The sequence below is a fragment of the Bombina bombina genome, chromosome 5 (assembly GCF_027579735.1).
Source record: "Bombina bombina isolate aBomBom1 chromosome 5, aBomBom1.pri, whole genome shotgun sequence".
NCBI classification, from domain to species: Eukaryota; Metazoa; Chordata; class Amphibia; order Anura; family Bombinatoridae; genus Bombina; species Bombina bombina.
This window is the reverse complement of record NC_069503.1, coordinates 63,504,039-63,529,701: the sequence shown is the minus strand read 5'-3', so window position 1 is coordinate 63,529,701 and position 25,663 is coordinate 63,504,039. Positions and strand designations below refer to the sequence as shown.

General features: G+C 38.5%; 1 protein-coding gene across 2 annotated transcripts in view; it reads left to right on the top strand.

Moving 5' to 3' along the window:
* LOC128659863 (oocyte zinc finger protein XlCOF6-like) overlaps positions 1-25,663 on the top strand; it is a 153,374-nt gene that overhangs the window by 78,288 nt on the left and 49,423 nt on the right. For both annotated transcript variants that reach the window (XM_053713437.1, XM_053713438.1), the window contains exon 4: positions 1,840-3,075. In XM_053713437.1, coding sequence (XP_053569412.1) covers positions 1,840-3,075 — 1,236 coding nt within the window. The remainder of the gene's footprint in view (positions 1-1,839; positions 3,076-25,663) is intronic.

The following is a 25,663-nucleotide window of genomic DNA, read 5'->3' as shown; positions in this document are numbered from 1 at the left end:
ATGTTGAAGCTACTCAGATTTCAGATAGACTTCTAGTCTATTTGTTATCTTTTCTGGTTTTAGGAAGGTCAGAAGGCTTCTGCCATTTCTTTGGCATCTTGGTTAAGCTTTTGTTTTCATGCTTATTTGGAGTCTGATTATTTCCCGTCTCAGAGGATTACGGCTCATTCTACTAGGTCAGTTTCTACTTCCTGGGCTTTTTAAGAATGAAGCTTCTGTTGTTCAAATTTGCAAAGCAATGACTTGGTCTTCTTTGCATACTTTTACTAAATTCTACCATTTTGTTGTTTTCTCTTCTTTAGAAGCAGTTTTTGGTAGAATAGTACTTCAGGCAGCTGTTCCAGTTTTGATTCTTCTGCTTATAATTTCAGTTTTTTTCATTATTGAACTTTTGATTTGGGTAGTGGATTAATTTTTCAGCGGAATTGGCTGTCTTTATTTTATCCCTCCCTCTCTAGTGACTCTTGCGTGGAAGTTCCACATCTTGGGTAGTCATTTTCCCATACGTCACTAGCTCATGGACTCTTGCTAATTACATGAAAGAAAACATAATTTATGTAAGAACTTACCTGATAAAATCATTTCTTTCATATTAGCAAGAGTCCATGAGGCCCACCCTTTTTGTGGTGGTTATGATTTTTTGTATAAAGCACAATTATTCCAATTCCTTATTTTTTATGCTTTCGCCCTTTTTTCTTATCACCCCACTTCTTGGCTATTCCTTAAACTGATTTGTGGGTGTGGTGAGGGGTGTATTTATAGGCGTTTTAAGGTTTGGGAAACTTTGCCCCTCCTGGTAGGAATGTATATCCCATACGTCACTAGCTCATGGACTCTTGCTAATATGAAAGAAATTAATTTATCAGGTAAGTTCTTACATAAATTATGTTTTTAATATCATAGTTTAATATTTATAATTTACTAAATAATCATAATAATATATGTGTGTTTGTGTATATTTGTGTGAGTGAATATACATGCGTATATATGTGTGTGTGTGTGCTTGCATCCATGGCTATGCTGATGCGCTACTGAGTTATTTTTTATGGGGGGGCCAAAAAAAATAAATCTTGTACCAGGGCACCCTGTCTATTAGGTCCGCCATTGGACAGATCATATCCAAAAACTGCCTAACCTCACCCCAGACCTGGTTCATTACTCAGAACACCTGCAACTTTATCTTCCCCTGCCCTGGCCTCTCTCATGGAGCACCCATAACTACACTTATGCCTACCTTGGTCCCATGTATTGAACACCCACAACTCCCCCAGTGTTTTCCACCCCAGAACCACCACTGATTTGTATGCTTAATTTTACAGGGAGTATTATTAAACTAATAAAGTTTTTGCCTGTTTATATAAATAGAACAACCACAGGCGAAAGCTAAAGATTATCATAAGGTCACTGCTTCTTACCCTCTCAAAACATCTCACACTGATGATTAGTCTGTGATGATTAAGGCATCATGTTCTCACCCAACTGGTTGAGTATGAGCCGGGCAGGGCTGTATGTGCAGTTGCTTGTGCAATGTTAAATGAGGATGGTGGATGCACCTCTCTTGCCCAAAATACAGATGTACTTGTTCCCTGGCTGAGAACATTATCCACACGCACCTTGTTTAATGCGGCCCTATAACTTAATTTCATCATTAATTTTAATTTACTATCTAGTATTAATGTTTACAGTCTATGTCATCCTTTTTTAATTTGTGATTTACAGTTAAATACATTGAAAAATACAATTTTTAAGTATAAAAAATCATATTTTATTTATTGAGATGGATTATATTATAAAGAATAAACAGTCTTATTTTTCTTTATTCCATTTCTTTTTATGTAGACAAACGCGTGAATAGTTCATATCCATCCTTCACTACAGGAAGCATCACAACGATACCGCAAACTCCAATAGTCTTAGACACCAATGACTATTCGCAAACATTGGGGAATTCACAGCAGATATTTAGAGAAGATGGTGAATTGGCAGGAACAGGGCAGCAATCATTATGTACAGAGAGTATGTTAACCATCAAACAAGAGGACAACATTTATGAAATTATTATCCCTGAGGATAAACCACACACATTTACTGAGGCTTCAAAACATATTAAAGAAGAAAAAAGTTTACAGTCTGGCCAAATGATTCATACAAAGGAGCAACCTTTCAAATCTACAGGATGTGAGAAAAGCTTTAGATGGAAGTCTCCTCTACTAGAACACCACAAAATTCACACAGGTGAGAAACCACACACATGTACCTGGTACGGCAAATGTTTTACACAAATTAATTATCTGAAAACTCATAAAAAGATTCACACAGGAGAAAACCCTTTCACATGTACAGCGTGTGGAAAATGTTTAATACAAAAGAGTGATCTGAAAAAGCATGAAAGGAGTCACACAGGAGAAAGGCCTTTCACATGTACAGAGTGTGGAAAAAGTTTTATACAAAAGGGTGATCTGAAAACTCATGAAAGGATTCACACAGGAGAAAAGCCTTTCACATGTACAGAGTGTGGAAAAAGTTTTACAGTAAAGAGTAGTCTGAAAAAGCATGAAAGGATTCATACAGGAGAAAAGCCTTTCACATGTACAGAGTGTGGAAAAAGTTTTACAGAAAAGAGTAACCTGAAAATTCATGAAAGGATTCACACAGGGGAAAAGCCTTTCACATGTACAGAGTGTGGAAAATGTTTTACAGAAAAGAGTAATCTGAAAACTCATGAAAGGATTCACACAGGAGAAAAGCCTTTCACATGTACAGCGTGTGGAAAAAGTTTTACAGAAAAGAGTAACCTGAAAATTCATGAAAGGATTCACACAGGGGAAAAGCCTTTCACATGTACAGAGTGTGGAAAATGTTTTACAGAAAAGAGTAATCTGAAATCTCATGAAAGGATTCACACAGGAGAAAAGCCGTTCACATGTACAGTGTGTGGAAAAAGTTTTACAGAAAAGAGTAACCTGAAAATTCATGAAAGGATTCACACCGGGGAAAAGCCTTTCACATGTACAGCGTGTGGAAAATGTTTTACAGAAAAGAGTCATCTGAAAACTCATCAAAGGATTCACAAGGGTAAAAACCTTTCATATGTGTTATCCTAAAGAGGACAAACTCTCTAAATAGAACCATCATAAAGGATAATATTCTAAATAATACTTTCTAAATCCCATTTATAAAAGCCCCAGATTGGAAGAGCTCTCCTGCTGTCCTTTGTTCCTCTATATATGTGCACCTCAGTTTCTCTCATATCAATGTAATAGAATACAAACACCACACAGGAATACACAGATCTGTCCTCATACTGACCAGTTTACACAACCATTCACCACCAAAGTACCCCAGTGTTGTTTATTAATATGCCAGTGTTAGGAGTTGTATGTTTGATTTACATAGGGAGGAAATAATTACATTTACAGAATAAAGGAGTCTTTATATGAATAGAGTGTTAGAGAATTATATAAACCAGAACATCAGTCTCTCTTCTCTTATCTCTAATCTTTCTTCAAACCCAAAACATTGGTTCTCCACTTTCAATACTCTTCTCCGCCCTCCCCCACCTCCTAATACAACTTCTCTGTCAGCTCAAGACTTTGCCAACCACTTCAATAACAAAATCAACTCCATCAGAAATGAAATCAGCTCTCAACATAATTCCATTCCCTCACACCCTCAAATGCTCTCAATCAACCACAACCCACATAACCTTAAACTTAGCTCATTCTCCCCTGTTACTGAGGAAGAAGTTTCGGCACTTATACTGCGCTCTCACCTCACTACCTGTCCCCTTGACCCTATCCCCTCACAGCTACTCCCCTCCCTCTCTGCCACCCTTACCCCTATACTCACACACACACTTTCAACCTCTCCTTCAGCACCGGTATATTTCCCTCATCTCTGAAACATGCACTGGTCACACCTATCCTCAAAAAACCTTCCCTTGATCCTACCTCCCCATCCAACTACTGCCCTATTTCCCTCCTCCCTCTTGCATCAAAGCTTCTCGAAAAACTAGCTTATGCACGCCTTTCCCATTTCCTTACAATAAACTCCCTCCTTGACCCATTGAAATCTGGATTTCGTCCCCATCACTCCACAGAAACAGCAATTGTTAAGGTTACCAACGACCTACTTACAGCAAAATCAAAAGGCCACTTCTCTCTGCTTATTCTCCTTGATCTGTCCGCAGCCTTTGACACTGTTGACCACCCTCTCTTGCTCCAAACCTTCGGCATATGTGACACAGCCCTCTCGTGGCTCTCTTCCTACCTGTCAAACCGTACCTTTAGTGTAGCCTTCTCTGGGGCCTCCTCTGCCCCGTCACCACTTTCTGTCGGAGTACCGCAAGGCTCTGTCCTCAGTCCCCTTCTCTTCTCAATCTACACGTCATCACTAGGTTCCCTAATAAAGTCCCATGGTTTACAATATCATTTGTATGCCGACGACACCCAAATCTACTTCTCTGCACCAGACCTTTCTCCTTCCTTGCTAACCCGTGTCACTAACTGTCTTTCTCACATCTCCAACTGGATGTCCTCTCACTACCTCAAGCTAAATCTCTCCAAAACTGAGCTCCTTATTTTCCCCCCTTCTTCAAAATTCTCCACCCCCAATCTCTCTATAACTGTCGACAACTCCATCATTACCCCTACCCCGCATGCCCGATGTCTCGGGGTCACATTTGACTCAGATCTTTCTTTCACTCCTCACATTCAGTCTTTGGCTAAAGCCTGCCACTTCCACCTTAAAAACATCTCTAAAATTAGACACTTCCTTACACAAGACACAACAAAGATTTTAATCCACTCTCTCATCCTCTCCCGCCTCGATTACTGCAACTCTGTCCTCTCTGGTCTCCCCACCTACCGCCTAGCTCCTTTACAATCCTTAATTAATGCCTCTGCCAGACTCATCTTCCTTACAAGTCTGCCCTATATCTCAGATCTTGTCTCCAGATACTCTCCTTCCCGTCCCATTCGCTCTGCTCAAGACCTCCTACTCTCCTCCTCTCTTGTCACCTCATCACACTCCCGTTTACAGGACTTCTCCAGACTGGCTCCCATCTTGTGGAACTCTCTGCCTCGCTCCACAAGACTCTCTTCTAGTTTTAAAAGCTTCAAGTGCTCCCTAAAGACTCTACTGTTCAGGGATGCATACAACCTACGCTAACCTTCCTAAAGTTCCTCTCCTCCATTGCTATCCCCTGAACCCCCCTAGCATGTAAGCTTAAGAGTCCAGCTGTTTGTTGATCACCTTCTCAAGAGCTGACTACAACAGTGCAACTCTTGGCAGGGCCCTCTACCCATTTGATCCCTATAACTGTTTTTTTTGTACTCCGCCTTTGTCAATAGCGCTGCAGAATCTGTTGGCGCTCTACAAATAACCGATAATAATAATAATAAAATGATTGACATCTGGGAGATATATTTAATGTGCACATCATGTGGATAAACCTTTTCTTATAGCAATAGATGCATAACATTGTACATGTTATATACCCATACCCCCCAACTGTCCCAATTTTTGCGGGACAGTCCAAATTTGAGGGGTCTGTTCCACTGTCCCGGGTTGCTAGCCATCTGTCCCACATTGCCCCATGCATTAAAAAAATTAAAAACATTTTTTAAATTCTATTGGGCACATACTCAGAAGCAGCTGGCTTTTCTCTCCCAGGGTTATATACCTGTTAGATTCCTTGTGGAAAAGTAATGGTGTGTGGGTTAAGCAGGAGTAGGAAGGCTGTATACCCTCTGACCTCAGGTAATGATGACCTCTAACCCCTGGTAGTGATGACATCTACCCCTGGTGATAATACTAACATGCCTTCAGTTTTATATGGTGAGCAGTGCTAACACCAAGGTAACGAACAGTGGCAGCCTCAGACTGCCAGCTAATGTGCTTGCCAACCTCAGGACCCTATTCAATGAGTTACAGATACCCATATATGATGCAGTTTGTGTGTGTCTATCTGTATCTATAAGTGTCTGTCTGCATGTATAAGTGTGTGTATCTACATGTATAAGTGTAAGCTGTGTAGTGTGTGCGTGTATCTGCATGTGTAAGTGTATACTATGTAGTGTGTGTGTCTGAGGACGGACAGTTGTCCGAAAACGTTTACAACAGAAAAATGTGTTTATTTATAAGTCCTGTGGAGTGCTCTTTATTTTTTCATTGTGTATGCCTGTTTGGTGCACCCGGGGCCAGAGCTGTGGAGACTGGAGTGCGGTCTGTACTTTTTCTTTGAGATATATATATATATATATATATATATACACAGAAGCAAACAAATGCAATGACACTTTTTTCTTTATTCTGATCAAGGGGTCTGTGTGAACCCCGAAACTTCAAACTTTTGTTGTTTACCCACTACAAAGAAGACCTGAGAGTGCATTTGTTTGCTTCTGTATGTATTCCATTTTTGCACCCAGGCAGATGTTCCAGGAGGGTGGATTCACTTTTTGAGAGTGTATTGTGTGTGTATATATATATATATATATATATATATATATATATATATATATATATATATATATATATATATATATATATTAGTGTGTGCGTGTGTATATGTGTGTTTGTGTGTATGATTGTGTATGTAAATAAATAAATAAATGTGTATGTGTGTTTATAAATTATTATTTTTTTATCAGTTTCTTAATTTTATAAATATCATAGTTTAATATTTATAATTTACTAAATAATCGTAATAATATATGTGTGTTTGTGTATATTTGTGTGGGTGAAAATGCATGCGTATATATATATATATATGTGTATGTGTATGTGTGCTTGCATCCATGGCTATGCTGATGCGCTATTGAATTATTTTTTATAGGGAGCCCAAAAAAAATAAATCTTGCACCAGGGCACCCTGTCTATTAGGTCTGCCACTGGACAGATCATGTCCAAACACTGCCTAACCTCACCCCAGACCTGGTTCATTACTCAGAACACCTGCAACTTCATCTTACCCTGCACTGGCCTCTCTCATGGAGCACCCATAACTACACTTATGCCTACCTTGGTCCCATGTGAGCATGGGCAGGGCTGTATGTGCAGTTGCTTGTGCAATGTCAAATGAGGATGGTGGGTGCCCCCTCTCTTGCCCAGAATACAGATGTACTTGTTCCCTGGCTGAGAACTTTATCCACACGCACCTTGTTTAATGTGGCCCTATAACTTATTTTAATCAGTAATTTAGTTTACTATGATGTAGTAATGTTTACATTCTATGTCATCCTTTTTTAATTTGTGATTTACAGGTACATAAATTGAAAAATACAAAACAGAAGACTAAAAAATCATATTTTTTTTATTGAGATGGATTATATTATATAGAATAAACAGTCTTATTTTTCTTTATTCCATTTCTTTTTATGTAGACAACACGTAAATAGTTCATATATATCCTTCACTACAGGAAGCATCAGAATGATACTGCAAACTCCAATAGTCTTAGACACCAATGCCTATTCACAAACATTGGGGATATCACAGGAGATTTTTAGAGAAGATGGGGAATTGGCAGGAACTGGGCAGCAATTATTATGTACAGAGAGTAAGTTAACCATCAAACAAGAGGACAACATTTATGACTTATCTAGTGAAATTATTATCCCAGAGGATAAACCACACACATTTACTGAGGCTTCAAAACATAGTAAAGAAGGGAAAAGTCTACAGTCTAGCCAAATGATTCATACAAAGGAGCAACCTTTCAAATCTACAGAATGTGAGAAAAGCTTTAGATGGATTCTCCTCTATTAAAACACCACAAAATTCACACAGGTGAGAAACCACACACATGTACTGAGTGCGGCAAATGTTTTACACGAATGAATTAAATGAATTATCTGAAAACTTATGAAAGGAGTCACACAGGAGTAAAGTCTTTCACATGTACAGAGTGTGGAAAAAGTTTTACAGAAAAGAGTACTCTGAAAAAACATAATTTATGTAAGAATTTACCTGATAAATTAATTTCTTTCATATTGGCAAGAGTCCATGAGATAGTGACGTATGGGATATACATTCCTACCAGGAGGGGCAAAGTTTCCCAAACCTCAAAATGCCTATAAATATACCCCCCACCACACCCACAATTCAGTTTAACGAATAGCTTAGAAGTGGGGTGATAAGAAAGGAGCGAAAGCATCAACAAGGAATTGGAATAATTGTGCTTTATACAAAAAAATCATAACCACCATAAAAAGGGTGGGCCTCATGGACTCTTGCCAATATGAAAGAAATTAATTTATCAGGTAAATTCTTACATAAATTATCTTTCATGTAATTGGCAAGAGTCCATGAGCTAGTGACGTATGGGATAGCAAATACCCAAGATGTGGAACTCCACGCAAGAGTCACTAGAGAGGGAGGGATAAAAATAAAGACAGCCATTTCCGCTGAAAAAATGAATTCACAACCCAAATCAAAAAGTTTTAATCTTTATAATAAAAAAACCCTGAAATTATAAGCAGAAGAATCAAACTGAAACAGCTGCCTGAAGTACTTTTCTACCAAAAACTGCTTCTGAAGAAGATTAAACCTCAAAATGGTAGAATTTAGTATGCAAAGAAGACCAAGTTGCTGCTTTGCAAATCTGATCAACAGAAGCTTCATTCTTAAAAGCCCAGGAAGTAGAAACTGACCTAGTAGAATGAGCCGTAATCCTCTGATGTGGGGATTTACCCGACTCCAAATAAGCATGATAAATCAAAAGCTTTAACCAAGATGCCAAAGAAATGGCAGAAGCCTTCTGACCTTTCCTAGAACCAGAAAAGATAACAAATAGACTAGAATTCTTTCTGAAATCTTTAGTAGCTTCAACATAATATTTCAAAGCTCTTAACACATCCAAAGAATGTAAAGATCTCTCCAGAGAATTCTTAGGATTAGGACACAATGAAAGGACAACAATTTCTCTACTAATGTTGTTGGAATTCACAACTTTAGGTAAAAATTTAAATGAAGTCCGCAAAACCGCCTTATACTGATGAAAAATCAAAAAAGGAGACTCACAAGAAAGAGCAGATAATTCAGAAACTCTTCTAGCAGAAGAGATGGCCAAAAGGAACAATACTTTTCAAGAAAGTAATTTAATGTCCAGAGAAGGCATAGGCTCAAAGGGAAGGATCCTGTAAAGCCCTCAAAACCAAATTAAGACTCCAAGGAGGAGAGATTGACTTAATGACAGGCTTGATACGAACCAAAGCCTGTACAAAACAATGAATATCAGGAAGATTAGCAATTTTTCTGTGAAACAGAGCAGAGATTTGTCCTTTCAAGGAACTTGCAGACAAACCCAAATCCAAACCAACCTGAAGAAACTGTAAAATTCTAGGAATTCTAAAAGAATGCCAAGAGTATTTATGAGAAGAACACAATGAAATGTAAGTCTTCCAAACTCGGTAATAAATCTTTCTAGACACAGATTTGCGAGCCTGTAACATAGTATTAATCACTGAGTCAGAGAAACCTCTATGACTAAGTATTAAGCAATCAATCTCCATACCTTCAAATTTAATGATTTGAGATCCTGATGGAAAAATGGGCCTTGAGATAGAAGGTCTGGCCTTAACGGAAGTGGCCAAGGTTGGCAACTGGACATCCGAACAAGATCCGCATACCAAAACCTGTGTGGCCATGCTGGAGCTACCAGCAGTAAAAAATGAACGCTCCATTATGATTTTGGAAATCACTCTTGGAAGAAGAACTTGAGGTGGAAAGTTATAAGCAGTTAACCTCTAAACCTAAGTCTAACCCTAACCCCACCTAACTTAAATATAATTTAAAGAAATCTAAATAAAATTACTACAATTAACTAAATAATTCCTATTTAAAACTAAATACTTACCTATAAAACAAACCCTAAGCTAGCTACAATATAGCTAATAGTTATATTGTATCTAGCTTAGGGTTTATTTTTATTTTACAGGCAACTTTGTATTTATTTTAACTAGGTACAATAGTTATTAAATAGTTATTAACTATTCAAAAAAGAAAAAGGAGTTTCAATCCTAGGATTGAAAATAGTGTACACTTGTGAAGCACTCTTACCTAAGGAGAAGGGGCTCTGGGTTAGAACAGATAGTAACGGGGGAGGGAGACGGTCTTAACCATAACAAATTAAAATTTAACCTTTATTAGGATTCTCAAAAAAATAACTGTCCACAAACAAACATATATACTTCTATTAAAAACACAGATGTGAATGGGGATATAATATGCAGCGTGTTATGTTGGACGTAGGAAATTGCTGATGGGATTAATTCTTAACCTAGGAGGAAAAATCCATAGCCAAGAAGAAATGTTCCCTTAGTAAATGGATAGTATACGGTACTATTAGATGTTAGTACAGGTGTTTGGTGCGACTGAACATAGTATTTGACTTGCTAATGTTAATAGTACACTTTAATAGCGTTTATTTGCTATGCATTAAATGTTCATGTCTGTTTAGGTAACTTAGCAACATTTGTTAAAGGTCAAATTGTTTATACGTTACTATGTTGCCACTTGTGATACTATATGTTCTGAATATAAGTTACTGTTATTACCACTCGTAATGCTCTCAGAAAATAGAGAGGATATTCAAATCCTCCTTATAGACTGTTATCTGCTTATATAGGTATTACCCGTGTTAGGGCTAATGTGAACGTTCTTATAGTCTGATTTTATGGATATCTGCTAGAGACTTATATTCATGCTCTTAAAATCTCCCAATATCAGGTTTATTCCTGTGAGTTGAATTACCTATGATATACGTATATATTGTCTATTTACAGCAGGTTGTTACCCTGCATTATAATATAGCTAATTCGAATATAAATAGTTTCACTGGCTTCAACGGACAGTACGTTAAATAGGTTTTAATAGGGAGATATAACAAATCTATGAGTCTATTTGCTATAATATTCCGTTTGGATTATATAGTTAAGCCCACAGGTATAAGGATTTAGATGTACACAGTAACTCTAAGATTCGTTGTTTTACAAAATTAAAGTACCGAATAACTGTTACTACTTTCTATTCAGCAACTGACTTAAGTTGTCATAACTACAGCTGAGACAATATCTAACCCACTCGCTTGGCTAACTAACTGCTTATTATACAATCATGCTGTCGCCTATCTGCCGTAAATAGCGTATGTCACAAGTTTTTTTAGCAAGGCTGTCGGGTGTAACAATTCTCCATATCATCTGCTGTTAAAAAGTTTTGCTTAAAGCATAATGACTAGCTAAGCCCTTGTCGTTATGCTTTAAGCAAAACTTACGGCGGATAGCCGACAGCATGATTGTATAATAAGCAGTTAGTTAGCCAAGCGAGTGGGTTAGATATTCTCTCAGCTGTAGTTATGACAACTTAAGTCAGTTGCTGAATAGAAAGTAGTAACAGTTATTCAGTACTTTAATTTTGTAAAACAACGAATCTTAGTTACTGTGTACATCTAAATCCTTATACCTGTGGTCTTAACTATATAATCCAAACGGAATATTATAGCAAATAGACTCATAGATTTGTTATATCTCCCTATTAAAACCTATTTAACGTACTGTCCGTTGAAGCCAGTGAAACTATTTATATTCGAATTAGCTATATTATAATGCAGGGTAACAACCTGCTGTAAATAGACAATATATACGTATATCATAGGTAATTCAACTCACAGGAATAAACCTGATATTGGGAGACATTAAGAGCATGAATATAAGTCTCTAGCAGATATCCATAAAATCAGGCTATAAGAACGTTCACATTAGCCCTAACACGGGTAATACCTATATAAACAGATAACAGTCTATAAGGAGGATTTGAATATCCTCTCTATTTTCTGAGAGCATTACGAGTGGTAATAACAGTAATTTATATTCAGAACATATAGTATCACAAGTGGCAACATAGTAACGTATAAACAATTTGACCTTTAACAAATGTTGCTAAGTTACCTAAGCAGACATGAACATTTAATGCATAGCCAATAAACGCTATTAAAGTGTACTATTAACATTAGCAAGTCAAATACTATGTTCAGTCGCACCAAACACCTGTACTAACATCTAATAGTACCGTATACTATCCATTTACTAAGGGAACATTTCTTCTTGGCTATGGATTTTTCATCCTAGGTTAAGAATTAACCCCATCAGCAATTGCCTACGTCCAACATAACACGCTGCATATTATATCCCCATTCACATCTGTGTTTTTAATAGAAGTATATATGTTTGTTTGTGGACAGTTATTTTATTGAGAATCCTAATAAAGGTTACATTTTAATTTGTTACGGTTAAGACCGTCTCCCTCCCCCGTTACTATCTGTTCTAACCCAGAGCCCCTTCTCCTTAGGTAAGAGTGCTTCACAAGTGTACACTATTTTCAATCCTAGGATTGAAATTCCTTTTTTCTTTTTTGAAACTAAAAAGTACACAGCACCTGACTCTGTTAATCATTTTAAAAGATATATATAATCATAGCTACCACAAACAGACAGCTAGATTTGGAGTTTGGCGGCCAAGGGGGTGCGTTAGCTACGCGGGCTTTTTTCTGGCCGCACCATAAAAATAACTCTGGTATCGAGAGTCCAAAAAAATGCTGCGTTAGGCTCCAAAAAAGGAGCGTAGATCATTTTTACCGCAAATGCAACTCTCGATACCAGAGTTGCTTACGGACGCGGCCAGCCTCAAAAACGTGCTCGTGCACGATTCTCCCATAGGAAACAATGGGGCTGTTTGAGCTGAAAAAAAACCTAACACCTGCAAAAAAGCAGCGTTCAGCTCCTAACGCAGCCCCATTGTTTCCTATGGGGAAACACTTCCTATGTCTGCACCTAACACCCTAACATGAACCCCGAGTCTAAACACCCCTAACCGTACACTTATTAACCCCTAATCTGCCGCCCCCGCTATCGCTGACCCCTGCATTATATTATTAACCCCTAATCTGCCGCTCGTAAACCGCCGCAACTTACATTATCCCTATGTACCCCTAATCTGCTGCCCCTAACCCCGCCGACCCCTGTATTATATTTATTAACCCCTAACCTGCCCCCCACAACGTCGCCGCCAGCTACTTACAATAATTAACCCCTAATCTGCCGACCACAAAGCGCCGCCACCTACATTATAGCTATGTACCCCTAATCTGCTGCCCCTAACACCGCCGACCCCTATATTATATTTATTAACCCCTAATCTGCCCCCCTCAACGTCGCCGACACCTGCCTACACTTATTAACCCCTAATCTGCCGAGCGGACCTGAGCGCTACTATAATAAAGTTATTAACCCCTAATCCGCCTCACTAACCCTATAATAAATAGTATTAACCCCTAATCTGCCTTCCCTAACATCGCCGACACCTAACTTCAATTATTAACCCCTAATCTGCCGACCGGAGCTCACCTCTACTATAATAAATGGATTAACCCCTAAAGCTAAGTCTAACCCTAACACCCCCCTAACTTAAATATAATTTACATCTAACGAAATTAATTATCTCTTATTAAATAAATTATTCCTATTTAAAGCTAAATACTTACCTGTAAAATAAATCCTAATATAGCTACAATATAAATTATAATTATATTGTAGCTATTTTAGGATTAATATTTATTTTACAGGCAACTTTGTATTTATTTTAACCAGGTACAATAGCTATTAAATAGTTAAGAACTATTTAATAGTTACCTAGTTAAAATAATAACAAAATTACCTGTAAAATAAATCCTAACCTAAGTTATAATTAAACCTAACACTACACTATCAATAAATTAATTAAATAAAATACCTACAATTACCTACAATAAAACCTAACACTACACTATCAATAAATAAATTAAATACAATTCCTACAAATAACTACAATGAAATAAACTAACTAAAGTACAAAAAATAAAAAAGAACTAAGTTACAAAAAATAAAAAAATATTTACAAACATCAGAAAAATATTACAACAATTTTAAACTAATTACACCTACTCTAAGCCCCCTAATAAAATAACAAAGATCCCCAAAATAAAAAATGCCCTACCCTATTCTAAATTAATAAAGTTAAAAGCTCTTTTACCTTACCAGCCCTGAACAGGGCCCTTTGCGGGGCATGCCCCAAGAAAATCAGCTCTTTTGCCTGTAAAAAAAAACATACAATACCCCCCCCCCAACATTACAACCCACCACCCACATACCCCTAATCTAAGACAAACCCCCCTTAAATAAACCTAACACTAAGCCCCTGAAGATCTTCCTACCTTGTCTTCACCTCAACAGGTATCACCGATCCGTCCTGGCATCCGGTGCTGAAGAGGTCCAGAAGAGGCTCCAAAGTCTTCCTCCTATCTGGCAAGAAGAGGACATCCGGACCGGCAAACATCTTCATCCAAGCGGCATCTTCTATCTTCTTCCATCCGGTGCGGAGCGGGTTCCATGTTTAAGCAGCCGACGCGGATCCATCCTCTTCTTTCGGCGTCTCCCGACGAATGACGGTTCCTTTAAGGGACGTCATCCAAGATGGCGTCCCTCGAATTCCAATTGGCTGATAGGATTCTATCAGCCAATCGGAATTAAGGTAAGAATATTCTGATTGGCTGATGGAATCAGCCAATCAGAATCAAGTTCAATCCGATTGGCTGATCCAATCAGCTAATCAGATTGAGCTTGCATTCTATTGGCTCATCCGCACCGGATGGAAGAAGATAGAAGATGCCGCTTGGATGAAGATGTTTGCCGGTCCGGATGTCCTCTTCTTGCCGGATAGGAGGAAGACTTTGGAGCCTCTTCTGGACCTCTTCAGCACCGGATGCCAGGACGGATCGGTGATACCTGTTGAGGTGAAGACAAGGTAGGAAGATCTTCAGGGGCTTAGTGTTAGGTTTATTTATGGGGGGTTTGGGTTAGATTAGGGGGTGGTAAGGTAAAAGAGCTTTTAACTTTATTAATTTAGAATAGGGTAGGGCATTTTTTTATTTTGGGGGTCTTTGTTATTTTATTAGGGGGCTTAGAGTAGGTGTAATTAGTTTAAAATTGTTGTAATATTTTTCTGATGTTTGTAAATATTTTTTTATTTTTTGTAACTTAGTTCTTTTTTATTTTTTGTACTTTAGTTAGTTTATTTCATTGTAGTTATTTGTAGGAATTGTATTTAATTTATTTATTGATAGTGTAGTGTTAGGTTTTATTGTAGGTAATTCTAGGTATTTTATTTAATTAATTTATTGATAGGGTAGTGTTAGGTTTAATTATAACTTAGGTTAGGATTTATTTTACAGGTAATTTTGTAATTATTTTAACTAGGTAGCTATTAAATAGTTCTTAACTATTTAATAGCTATTGTACCTGGTTAAAATAATTACAAAGTTGCCTGTAAAATAAATATTAATCCTAAAATAGCTACAATGTAATTATAATTTATATTGTAGCTATATTAGGATTTATTTTACAGGTAAGTATTTAGCTTTAAATAGGAATACTTTATTTAATAAGAGTTAATTAATTTCGTTAGATTTAAATTATATTTAACTTAGGGGGGTGTTAGTGTTAGGGTTAGACTTAGCTTTAGGGGTTAATACATTTATTAGAATAGCGGTGAGCTCCGGTCGGCAGATTAGGGGTTAATAATTGAAGTTAGGTGTCGGCGATGTTAGGGAGGGCAGATTAGGGGTTAATACTATTTATGATAGGGTTAGTGAGGCGGATTAGGGGTTAATAACTTTATTATAGTAGCGCTCAGGTCCGCTCGGCAGATTAGGGGTTAATAAGTGTAGGCAGGTGTCGGCGACGTTGAGGGGGGCAGATTAGGGGTTAATAAATATAATATAGGGGTCGGCGGTGTTAGGGGCAGCAGATTAGGGGTACATAGCTATAATGTAGGTGGCGGCGCTTTGCGGTCGGCAGATTAGGGGTTAATTATTGTAAGTAGCTGGCGGCGACGTTGTGGGGGGCAGGTTAGGGGTTAATAAATATAATACAGGGGTCGGCGGGGTTAGGGGCAGCAGATTAGGGGTACATAGGGGATAACTTAGCTGGCGGCGCTTTGCGGTCGGCAGATTAGGGGTTAAAAAAAAAACGAGTGGGGGGACCTCAGTTTAGGGGTACATAGGTAGTTTATGGGTGTTAGTGTACTTTAGGGTACAGTAGTTAAGAGCTTTATGAACCGGCGTTAGCCCAGAAAGCTCTTAACTCCTGCTTTTTTTCTGCGGCTGGAGTTTTGTCGTTAGAGCTCTAACGCTCACTTCAGAAACGACTCTAAATACCGGAGTTAGGAAGATCCCATTGAAAAGATAGGATACGTAATTTACGTAAGGGGATCTGCGGTATGGAAAAGTCGCGGCTGAAAAGTGAGCGTTAGACCCTATTTTCAGTGACTCCAAATACCGGCGGTAGCCTAAAACCAGCGTTAGGAGCCTCTAACGCTGGTTTTCACGGCTACCGCCAAACTCTAAATCTAGGCCAGAGTATCCTAAGTACAATCAATAGTAGTGCCATTAGTCTTGTTTTTTTTCTTGTAGTTATTAACTATTTAATAACTACCTAGTTAAAATAAAGACACATTTAGCTGTAAAATAAAACCTAACCTAAGTTACAATTACACCAAACACTACTCTACAATTAAATTAATTACCTAAATTAAATACTATTAATTACAATTCAATAAAATTATCTAAAGTACAAAAAAAGACACTAAATTACAGAAAATAATAAAGAAATTACAAGATTTTTAAACTAATTACACCTAATCTAATCCCCTAACAAAATAAAAAAGTCCCCCAAAATAAAAAAAAGCCCTACCCTACACTAAATTACAAATAGCCCTTAAAAGGGCCTTTTGCGGGGCGTTGCCCCAAAGTAATCAGCTCTTTTACCTGTAAAAAAAAATTACAAATCGCTCCCAACATTAAAACCCACCACCCACACAACCAACCCTACTCTAAAACCCACCCAATACCCTCTTAAAGAAACTTAACACTAACCCTTTGATGATCACCTTACCGGGAGAAGTCTTCACCCAACTGGGCCGAAGTCCTCAATGAATCCAGCAGAAGTGGTCCTCCAGACGGGCAGAAGTGGTCCTCCAGACAGGCAGAAGTCTTCATCCAGACGGCATCTTCTATCTTCATCCATCCGGCGCAGAGCGGGTCCATCTTTAAGACATCCGACGCGGAGCATCCTCTTCTTTCCACGGCTAATGACTAATGAAGGTTCCTTTAAGTGACGTCATCCAAGATTGCTTCCCTTCAATTCCGATTGGCTGATAGAATTCTAGAAAAAAAATAGTAGAAATTAAGAGATCATATTTTAAAGAATCATATTTGGAAATGTGCAAACAAAAATACTTCTATGAATTCAAAATTGTACCTTAATGATCTTTCAGAAGGGGTAGATGAAGAAAAGTACTTTTGAAAAGTTGACATATGTTTGATGGGGGTTTTCCCCCATTTTCCCCAACCAAGAGCACCACTTCAAATCTGTCAACTTTACTTATGGATTTTGAAAATCCTGTACTCTATATGGTCTTAATAATCTGTGGTACTTGGTTTCATACCATTAGATCTGGTTAAATGCAGGATTTAGGCTTGTTTGTATGTATTTCAAAATTAAGTCAGCTGTATTGTAAACTGAACAGTTTTAAGTTGACCTGTCTCATTTCAAGCACTGAGCAATCTTAGCCTGTTAGTACAACATTTTATGTAGATGTAAAAATCTTAGATAAAATGCCTCCTGGCATCTGGAACGTTCTCGCATAAAGGGGCAGTAAACTGGAATGCAATTAAAATATATATTAAAAAAAAAAAATCATATCTGCCAAAAGAGCACCTACCATTTGTGTATTGAGGAGCAAACATTTCTGCATTATTGTCAAATAATCATAAATACACTGCTGTATATTGCTAAAAAAAATTGTTTTTATACCCCTGGCCCCACCATACAACTACCACACTGAATTTACAATCTGAAATTGCACAAGTAAATAAAAAAACATTTACTAAGTAAGTCCTACTTACTCTGCAAATGAAAGTGATCTGCCGTCTGACACTCAGAAATACTCTCAAATGCTAATGCTTTACTCCTTGTAATGATTTCTCCTGTTAAGTGTAGTCAGTCCACGGGTCATCATTACTTCTGGGATATTAACTCCTCCCCAACAGGAAGTGCAAGAGGATCACCCAAGCAGAGCTGCTATATAGCTCCTCCCCTCTACGTCACATCCAGTCATTCTCTTGCACCCAACTAATAGATAGGATGTGTGAGAGGACTGTGGTGATTATACTTAGTTTTTATATCTTCAATCAAAAGTTTGTTATTTTAAAACAGCACCGGAGTGTGTTGTTCCTTCTCAGGTAGAATTTGAAGAAGAATCTACCTGAGTTTTTTGTATGATTTTAGCCGGCGTAGCTAAGATTCATTTTGCTGTTCTCGGCCATTCTGAGGAGTGAGGTAAACTTCAGATCAGGGGAAAGCAGGCAGGTTCACCTGCAAAGAGGTATGTAGCAGTATATTATTTTCTGAGGAATGGAATTGACTGAGAAAATACTGCCAATACCGATATAATGTAAGTTCAGCCTTAAATGCAGTAGTAGCAACTGGTATCAGGCTGTTATGTTTATATGTTTACACTTCAGTATTCTGGGGAATGGCACTTCACTGGGATAATACTGTATGCATGTAACTTTTAGCCTAACTTGCAGTGGGAACGACTAGCAGCAGGCTTTTTAATGACACTTCATTTTATTTGATTTTAAACGTTTTGCTGGAATGTTAAATCGTTTATTTATCTGAGGTACTGGGTGAAAAATTGTTTTGGGCACTGTTTTTCCACTTGGCTGTCGTTTATTTTAATTTAAGACAGTTTACTGAACTTCCCTCACTGTTGTGTGTGAGGGGGAGGGGCCTATTTTGGCACTTTTGCTACGCATCAGAAATTCAGTCGCAAGACTGTTTTCTTCCCTGCATGATCCGGATCGTCTCTACAGAGCTCAAGGGTCTTCAAAAATTATTTTGAGGGAGGTAATCACTCACAGCAGACCTGTGAGATTGTGCTTTGACTGTGATAAAAAACGTTTATATTCTGTACTTTTTTTCTGCTATTTAAGGGTTAGTTATCCATTGCTAATGGGGGCAATCCTTTGCTAATTTGTATTTTTACCGGGAAAAATTTGATTTTATAGTTTCTCCGGTCTTCTTCAGTCAACTGTCATAATTTTTTTCTGTGCTTCTTAAAGGCACAGTACGTTTTTCATATTACTTGTAAATTGAGTTGAAAAGTATTTCCAAGCTTGCTAGTTTAATTGCTAGTGTGTTAAACATGTCTGACTCAGAGGAATATCTCTGTGCTATATGTGCAATAGCCAAGGTGGAGCCCAATAGAAATTTATGTACTAATTGCATTGATGCTACTTTAAATAAAAGTCAATCTGTACAAATTGAACATCATTCACCAAACAACGAGGGGGAAGTTATGCCGACTAACTTGCCTCACGTGTCAGTACCTGCATCTCCCGCTCGGGAGGTGCGTGATATTGTAGCGCCGAGTACTTCAGGGCGGCCATTACAAATCACATTACAGGACATGGCTAATGTTATGACTGAAGTTTTGTCTAAATTACCAGAACTTAGAGGTAAGCGAGATCACTCTAGGGTGAGAACAGAGTGCGCTGATAATAATAGGGCCATGTCAGATACTGCGTCACAATTTGCAGAACATGAGGACGGAGAGCTTCAATCTGCAGGTGACGGATCTGATCCCAATAGAGTGGATTCAGACATTTCAAACTTTAAGTTTAAGCTAGAGAACCTCCGTGTACTGCTAGGGGAGGTATTAGCGGCTCTGAATGATTGTAACACCGTTGCAATCCCAGAGAAATTATGTAGGCTGGATAGATACTATGCGGTACCAGCGAGTACTGACGTATTTCCTATACCTAAGAGGCTTACAGAGATAATTACTAAGGAGTGGGATAGGCCCGGTGTACCCTTTTCCCCCCCTCCTGTATTTAGAAAAATGTTTCCAATAGACGCCACCACACGGGACTTATGGCAGATGGTCCCTAAGGTGGAGGGAGCGGTTTCTACTCTGGCTAAGCGTACCACTATCCCGGTGGAGGATAGCTGTGCCTTTTCAGATCCGATGGATAAAAAATAAGAGGGTTACCTTAAGAAAATGTTTGTTCAACAAGGTTTTATATTGCAACCCCTTGCATGTATTGCGTCTGTCACGGCTGCGGCCGCTTTTTGGTCCGAGTCTCTGGAAGAGACTCTTGACTCAATGACTATAGATGAGATTTCAAATAAGCTTAAAACCCTTAAGCTAGCTAATTCATTAATTTCAGATGCCGTAGTACATTTAACTAAACTTACGGCTAAGAATTCCGGATTCGCCATTCAGGCACGTAGAGCACTGTGGCTAAAATCCTGGTCAGCTGATGTTACTTCTAAATCTAAATTACTTAATATACCTTTCAAAGGGCAGACCTTATTCGGGCCCGGTTTGAAAGAAATTATCGCTGACATTACAAAAGGTAAAGGCCATGCCCTGCCTCAAGACAGAGCCAAACCTAGGGCTAGACAGTCTAATTTTCGTGCCTTTCGTAATTTCAAGGCAGGAGCAGCATCAACTTCCTCTGCACCAAAACAGGAAGGAGCTGTTGCTCGCTACAGACAAGGCTGGAGACCTAACCAGTCCTGGAACAAGGGCAAGCAGGCCAGAAAACCTGCTGCTGCCCCTAAGACAGCATGAATTGAGGGCCCCCGATCCGGGAACGGATCTAGTGGGGGGCAGACTTTCTCTCTTCGCCCAGGCTTGGGCAAGAGATGTCCAGGATCCCTGGGCTTTAGAGATCATATCTCAGGGATATCTTCTGGACTTCAAAACCTCTCCCCCGAAAGGGAGATTTCATCTTTCAAGGTTGTCAACAAACCAAATAAAGAAAGAGGCGTTTCTACGCTGTGTACAAGATCTCTTACTAATGGGAGTGATCCACCCGGTTCCGCGGTCGGAGCACGGACAGGGGTTTTACTCAAATCTGTTTGTGGTTCCCAAGAAAGAAGGAACCTTCAGACCAATCTTGGATTTAAAGATCCTAAACAAATTCCTAAGAGTTCCATCGTTCAAAATGGAAACTATTCGGACAATCTTACCCATGATCCAAAAGGGTCAGTACATGACCACAGTGGATTTAAAGGACGCTTACCTTCACATACCGATTCACAAAGATCATTACCGGTATCTAAGGTTTGCCTTCCTAGACAGGCATTACCAGTTTGTAGCTCTTCCATTCGGATTGGCTACGGCTCCAAGAATCTTCACAAAGGTTCTGGGCGCTCTTCTGGCGGTACTAAGACCGCGAGGAATTTCGGTAGCTCCGTACCTAGACGACATTCTGATACAAGCTTCAAGCTTTCAAACTGCCAAGTCTCATACAGAGTTAGTACTGGCATTTCTAAGGTCGCATGGGTGGAAGGTGAATGAAAAGAAGAGTTCTCTCTTTCCACTCACAAGAGTTCCCTTCTTGGGGACTCTTATGGATTCTGTAGAAATGAAGATCTACCTGACAGGTTAACAAAGCTTCAAAATGCTTGCCGTGTCCTTCATTCCATTCAACACCCGTCAGTGGCTCAATGCATGGAGGTAATCGGCTTAATGGTAGCAGCAATGGACATAGTACCCTTTGCACGCCTACATCTCAGACCGCTGCAATTGTGCATGCTAAGTCAGTGGAATGGGGATTACTCAGATTTGTCCCCTACTCTGAATCTGGATCAAGAGACCAGAAATTCTCTTCTATGGTGGCTTTCTCGGCCACATCTGTCCAGGGGGATGCCATTCAGCAGGCCAGATTGGACAATTGTAACAACAGACGCCAGCCTACTAGGTTGGGGCGCTGTCTGGAATTCTCTGAAGGCTCAGGGATCATGGACTCAGGAGGAGAGTCTCCTTCCAATAAACATTCTGGAATTGAGAGCAGTTCTCAATGCCCTTCTGGCTTGGCCCCAGTTAACAACTCGGGGGTTCATCAGGTTTCAGTCGGACAACATCACGACTGTAGCTTACATCAACCATCAAGGAGGGACAAGAAGCTCCCTAGCGATGATAGAAGTATCAAAGATAATTCGCTGGGCAGAGTCTCACTCTTGCCACCTGTCAGCGATCCACATCCCAGGAGTGGAGAACTGGGAGGCGGATTTCCTAAGTCGTCAGACTTTTCATCCGGGGGAGTGGGAACTTCATCCGGAGGTCTTTGCCCAAATACTTCGACGTTGGGGCAAACCAGAAATAGATCTCATGGCGTCTCGACAGAACGCCAAGCTTCCTTGTTACGGGTCCAGGTCCAGGGACCCGGGAGCGGTCCTGGTAGATGCTTTGACAGCACCTTGGACCTTCGGGATGGCTTATGTGTTTCCACCCTTCCCGATGCTTCCTCGATTGATTGCCAGGATCAAACAGGAGAGAGCATCGGTGATTCTAATAGCGCCTGCGTGGCCACGCAGGACCTGGTATGCAGATCTAGTGGACATGTCATCCTGTCCACCTTGGTCTCTGCCTCTGAGACAGGACCTTCTAATTCAGGGTCCCTTCAAACATCACTTTTTGCAAAGAAAAAGTAACCAGCGCCCAGGACTGATATCTGCTCACTATAAAGAAGACCCCCTAATAGGTCTAAAAACGGAACAATGAATCGGGATATATAGGAGCGCCAATGGCTTAGATATACCACAGGAAATAAAGAGTCAAAATGGTCTCCAATAGTTTCTATTTTCCAAAGTCAACCAAATATTTAATATATAAAAACAATATAATTCTGATCTCCAGAATTCATAAAAACACATATAACAATGCTTAAAATACAATACAATGAATGATTTAAAATACAACAGATAACAGATTAAATCTAATCCGGTTAATTAAACTGGATGACCAATATCTAATGTCCCAGTTTTCGTGAGTAAGTCCTCTTAAAAACCCTCTAGTAGGTACATAAATGTGTATGAAAAACAAATCTGTATTTGTTTATCAAATACGTGTGCAAATAAACCTAGTGTTCAATAAATGATGTAATAATGGCTCAAATATTCTTATCAGAGTGATAAGATCACTAATGTAGTGATACGAGACCCACTAGCAGGTCGACAGTGCATACAAATAGTGCAACATTTAAATCAAAAATAAGATACAATGTGTTGGGTTCCTTAAACTATCAAATAAACCATATTATGGATTTATAGAATATAACACACAATAAAATGCAAATAGGTAGTGGAAGTGGTCATAAAAATCAAAAAATAAGATAGAGTAATGTGAAAAAATGCAAAAAATACATATATAACAAAATTAAATGTGGGATCCTACTAATGGGATTTTAAACTAAACTGGTACCAGCTATTACCTCAATTCTCCTGATTGAATCTGGGTGATGGACTCAATGGTCCGATAATGCGTCTAACTATATTGTCTTAAAAACAATAAACAAATACCACAAGCTATATAAATATGACAAGCTATATAAATATGAACGACATAAAAAACAGAGAGTGTGTATAGTTTGGCCAAAACTAGTCCACAAACTCCTAAAGGTGTGTTTCCACAACTTTAAATAACCTTAGATAATGATATGACAATAATAGTGTCCTTAAGAGTCTTTTGGTAAAAGTGAATCCTTAAAAGTCTGGTGAAAGAAATCCTCAATGTGTAGTGGAGTCCAAAGTCCTATTCCTATGTTAAGACAAAGGCCTGAAAGAAATGGAAAAAAGCGCACTAAACAAACAGCGCTAACGGGTATGGACTATTGAAAATAGTCTTACCATTCAAATCCTGGTCCTGGATATAATGAGCCTCTCGAACTTTGGTGTAAAGTATCGTCTACGCGTTTCGGACCTCGTACCGGGCCTTTTTCAAGACATATGGAGGCTGCATTAATACTGACCTTATATACTCTTCTATGTGGGCGTTTGTTTGAAAAAATTGCACCCAATTGGGCGGATGTTGTCGGATTGAATCCCGCCGAAAACACGCACTTCCAATAGTGGACCGGAAGTTGAAACTTGTAATACTTCCGTTTTTTTGTGCTTCCGGTTTCCCGGAGCCATTTTGGAAATGGGCAAGATCGGAATTGGGCTTTCAACACTTTGGAAAACTAATTTTTCATGATAATTGAACATACTCAGCTATCAGACGACCTACTATGAAATCTAAGTGTTGAATGTATATTTGACTATTTTAACTGACGTCTGTTAGTAATTACAAATAGACGTAATTTCTAAATTTTGTTCCTCTAGTTGAGGCTAATATATCCAGGACCTAACATAAGGATTAATTATACAATTTATACAAATCTGTATCGATTTAACAAATGAGTCACTATCACAATGTATATTTTTAGGGGTTAACATTCACATTATAGACACTACTTATTTGTACTCTAAAATATTGATTTTCTTAGATACATAGTGGAAAATCATCTGCTAACCTTACATATACATAAAGCAATATTTTGAACTTGTGTTCTCACACGTAATCTAATATTCACTAACGGAATCGTAATATTAGATATTTATATAAAAATATATATAAAATTATATATAAAATTGTATATAAAATTATAAAATTGTAAAATCACATTGACTTGTCTAGGAATGGCGTTTCTTAAAACGCTTTAAAATTATTGGGTCAGCTCGACCAAACCAGATTAATAAATATATATAAAATCTTAAAATCACATTAACTTATCTAGAAGTGATGTTTCTCAAAGGGCTTTAAACGATCAAATATTGGGTCAGCTCGACTAGACCAGATAATTAAAAATATGGTTCTGAGGGATTGTTCACACTGACTTCAAAGTACATATGACTTAAATAGATAGACCATAATGAAGTTGATATTGGACACTTTAGGGATAAAAATCAAATACTGGAACTTTTTAAAACAGATGGACAATCTCAAAATTGGCATTGAGACCTTTTGGATGAATACAGTCTAAATTAAAAATCCATTTGGATTCTGTTTTTAGTCATTTCAATTCCATGTCTCCTCCTCTCCAATCCTTGTTTATTTTGCATATACCCATATATTTGAAGCTTTTGTCGCTTCCACCATGTACTTCTTTAAAGTGTTTGTAGATTGGTAAATCAACCTTCTTCCATTTGATCTGCAACAAATGTTCTCGAATTCGGTCTTTTAGTTTCCTAGAGGTCTGGCCTACATACTGCAGGCCACACCCACATTCGACCAAGTAGACTATGTTCTGATCAGTACATCTTATTGTTTGTTTGATATGGAATATTTCATTGGAAACTTTGGATTTTATTATATTCGTTTTCTTTCCATGTTTACATGCTTTACAGTAGACATGTGCGGTTCGTTTCGGATTAATTCGGAAATTCGGTAAATTCGGTAAATTCGGATCGATTCGGATTTCCGAATTAAAATACTTCTGAATCTACCGAATGCATCCGAAATAGCTGCCGTATCTCCGAATAAATCCGAATTAGCTCGTTAAGATTCGGCATTTCCCCATAGGAAACAATGGGAGTTTCGGCTGAAAAAAAACTAACACCGCAGCCCCATTGTTTCCTATGGGGAAACACTAAGTCTGCACCTAACACCCTAACATGTACCCCGAGTCTCTAAACACCCCTAATCTAACACTTATTAACCCCTAATCTGCTGCCACCGCTATC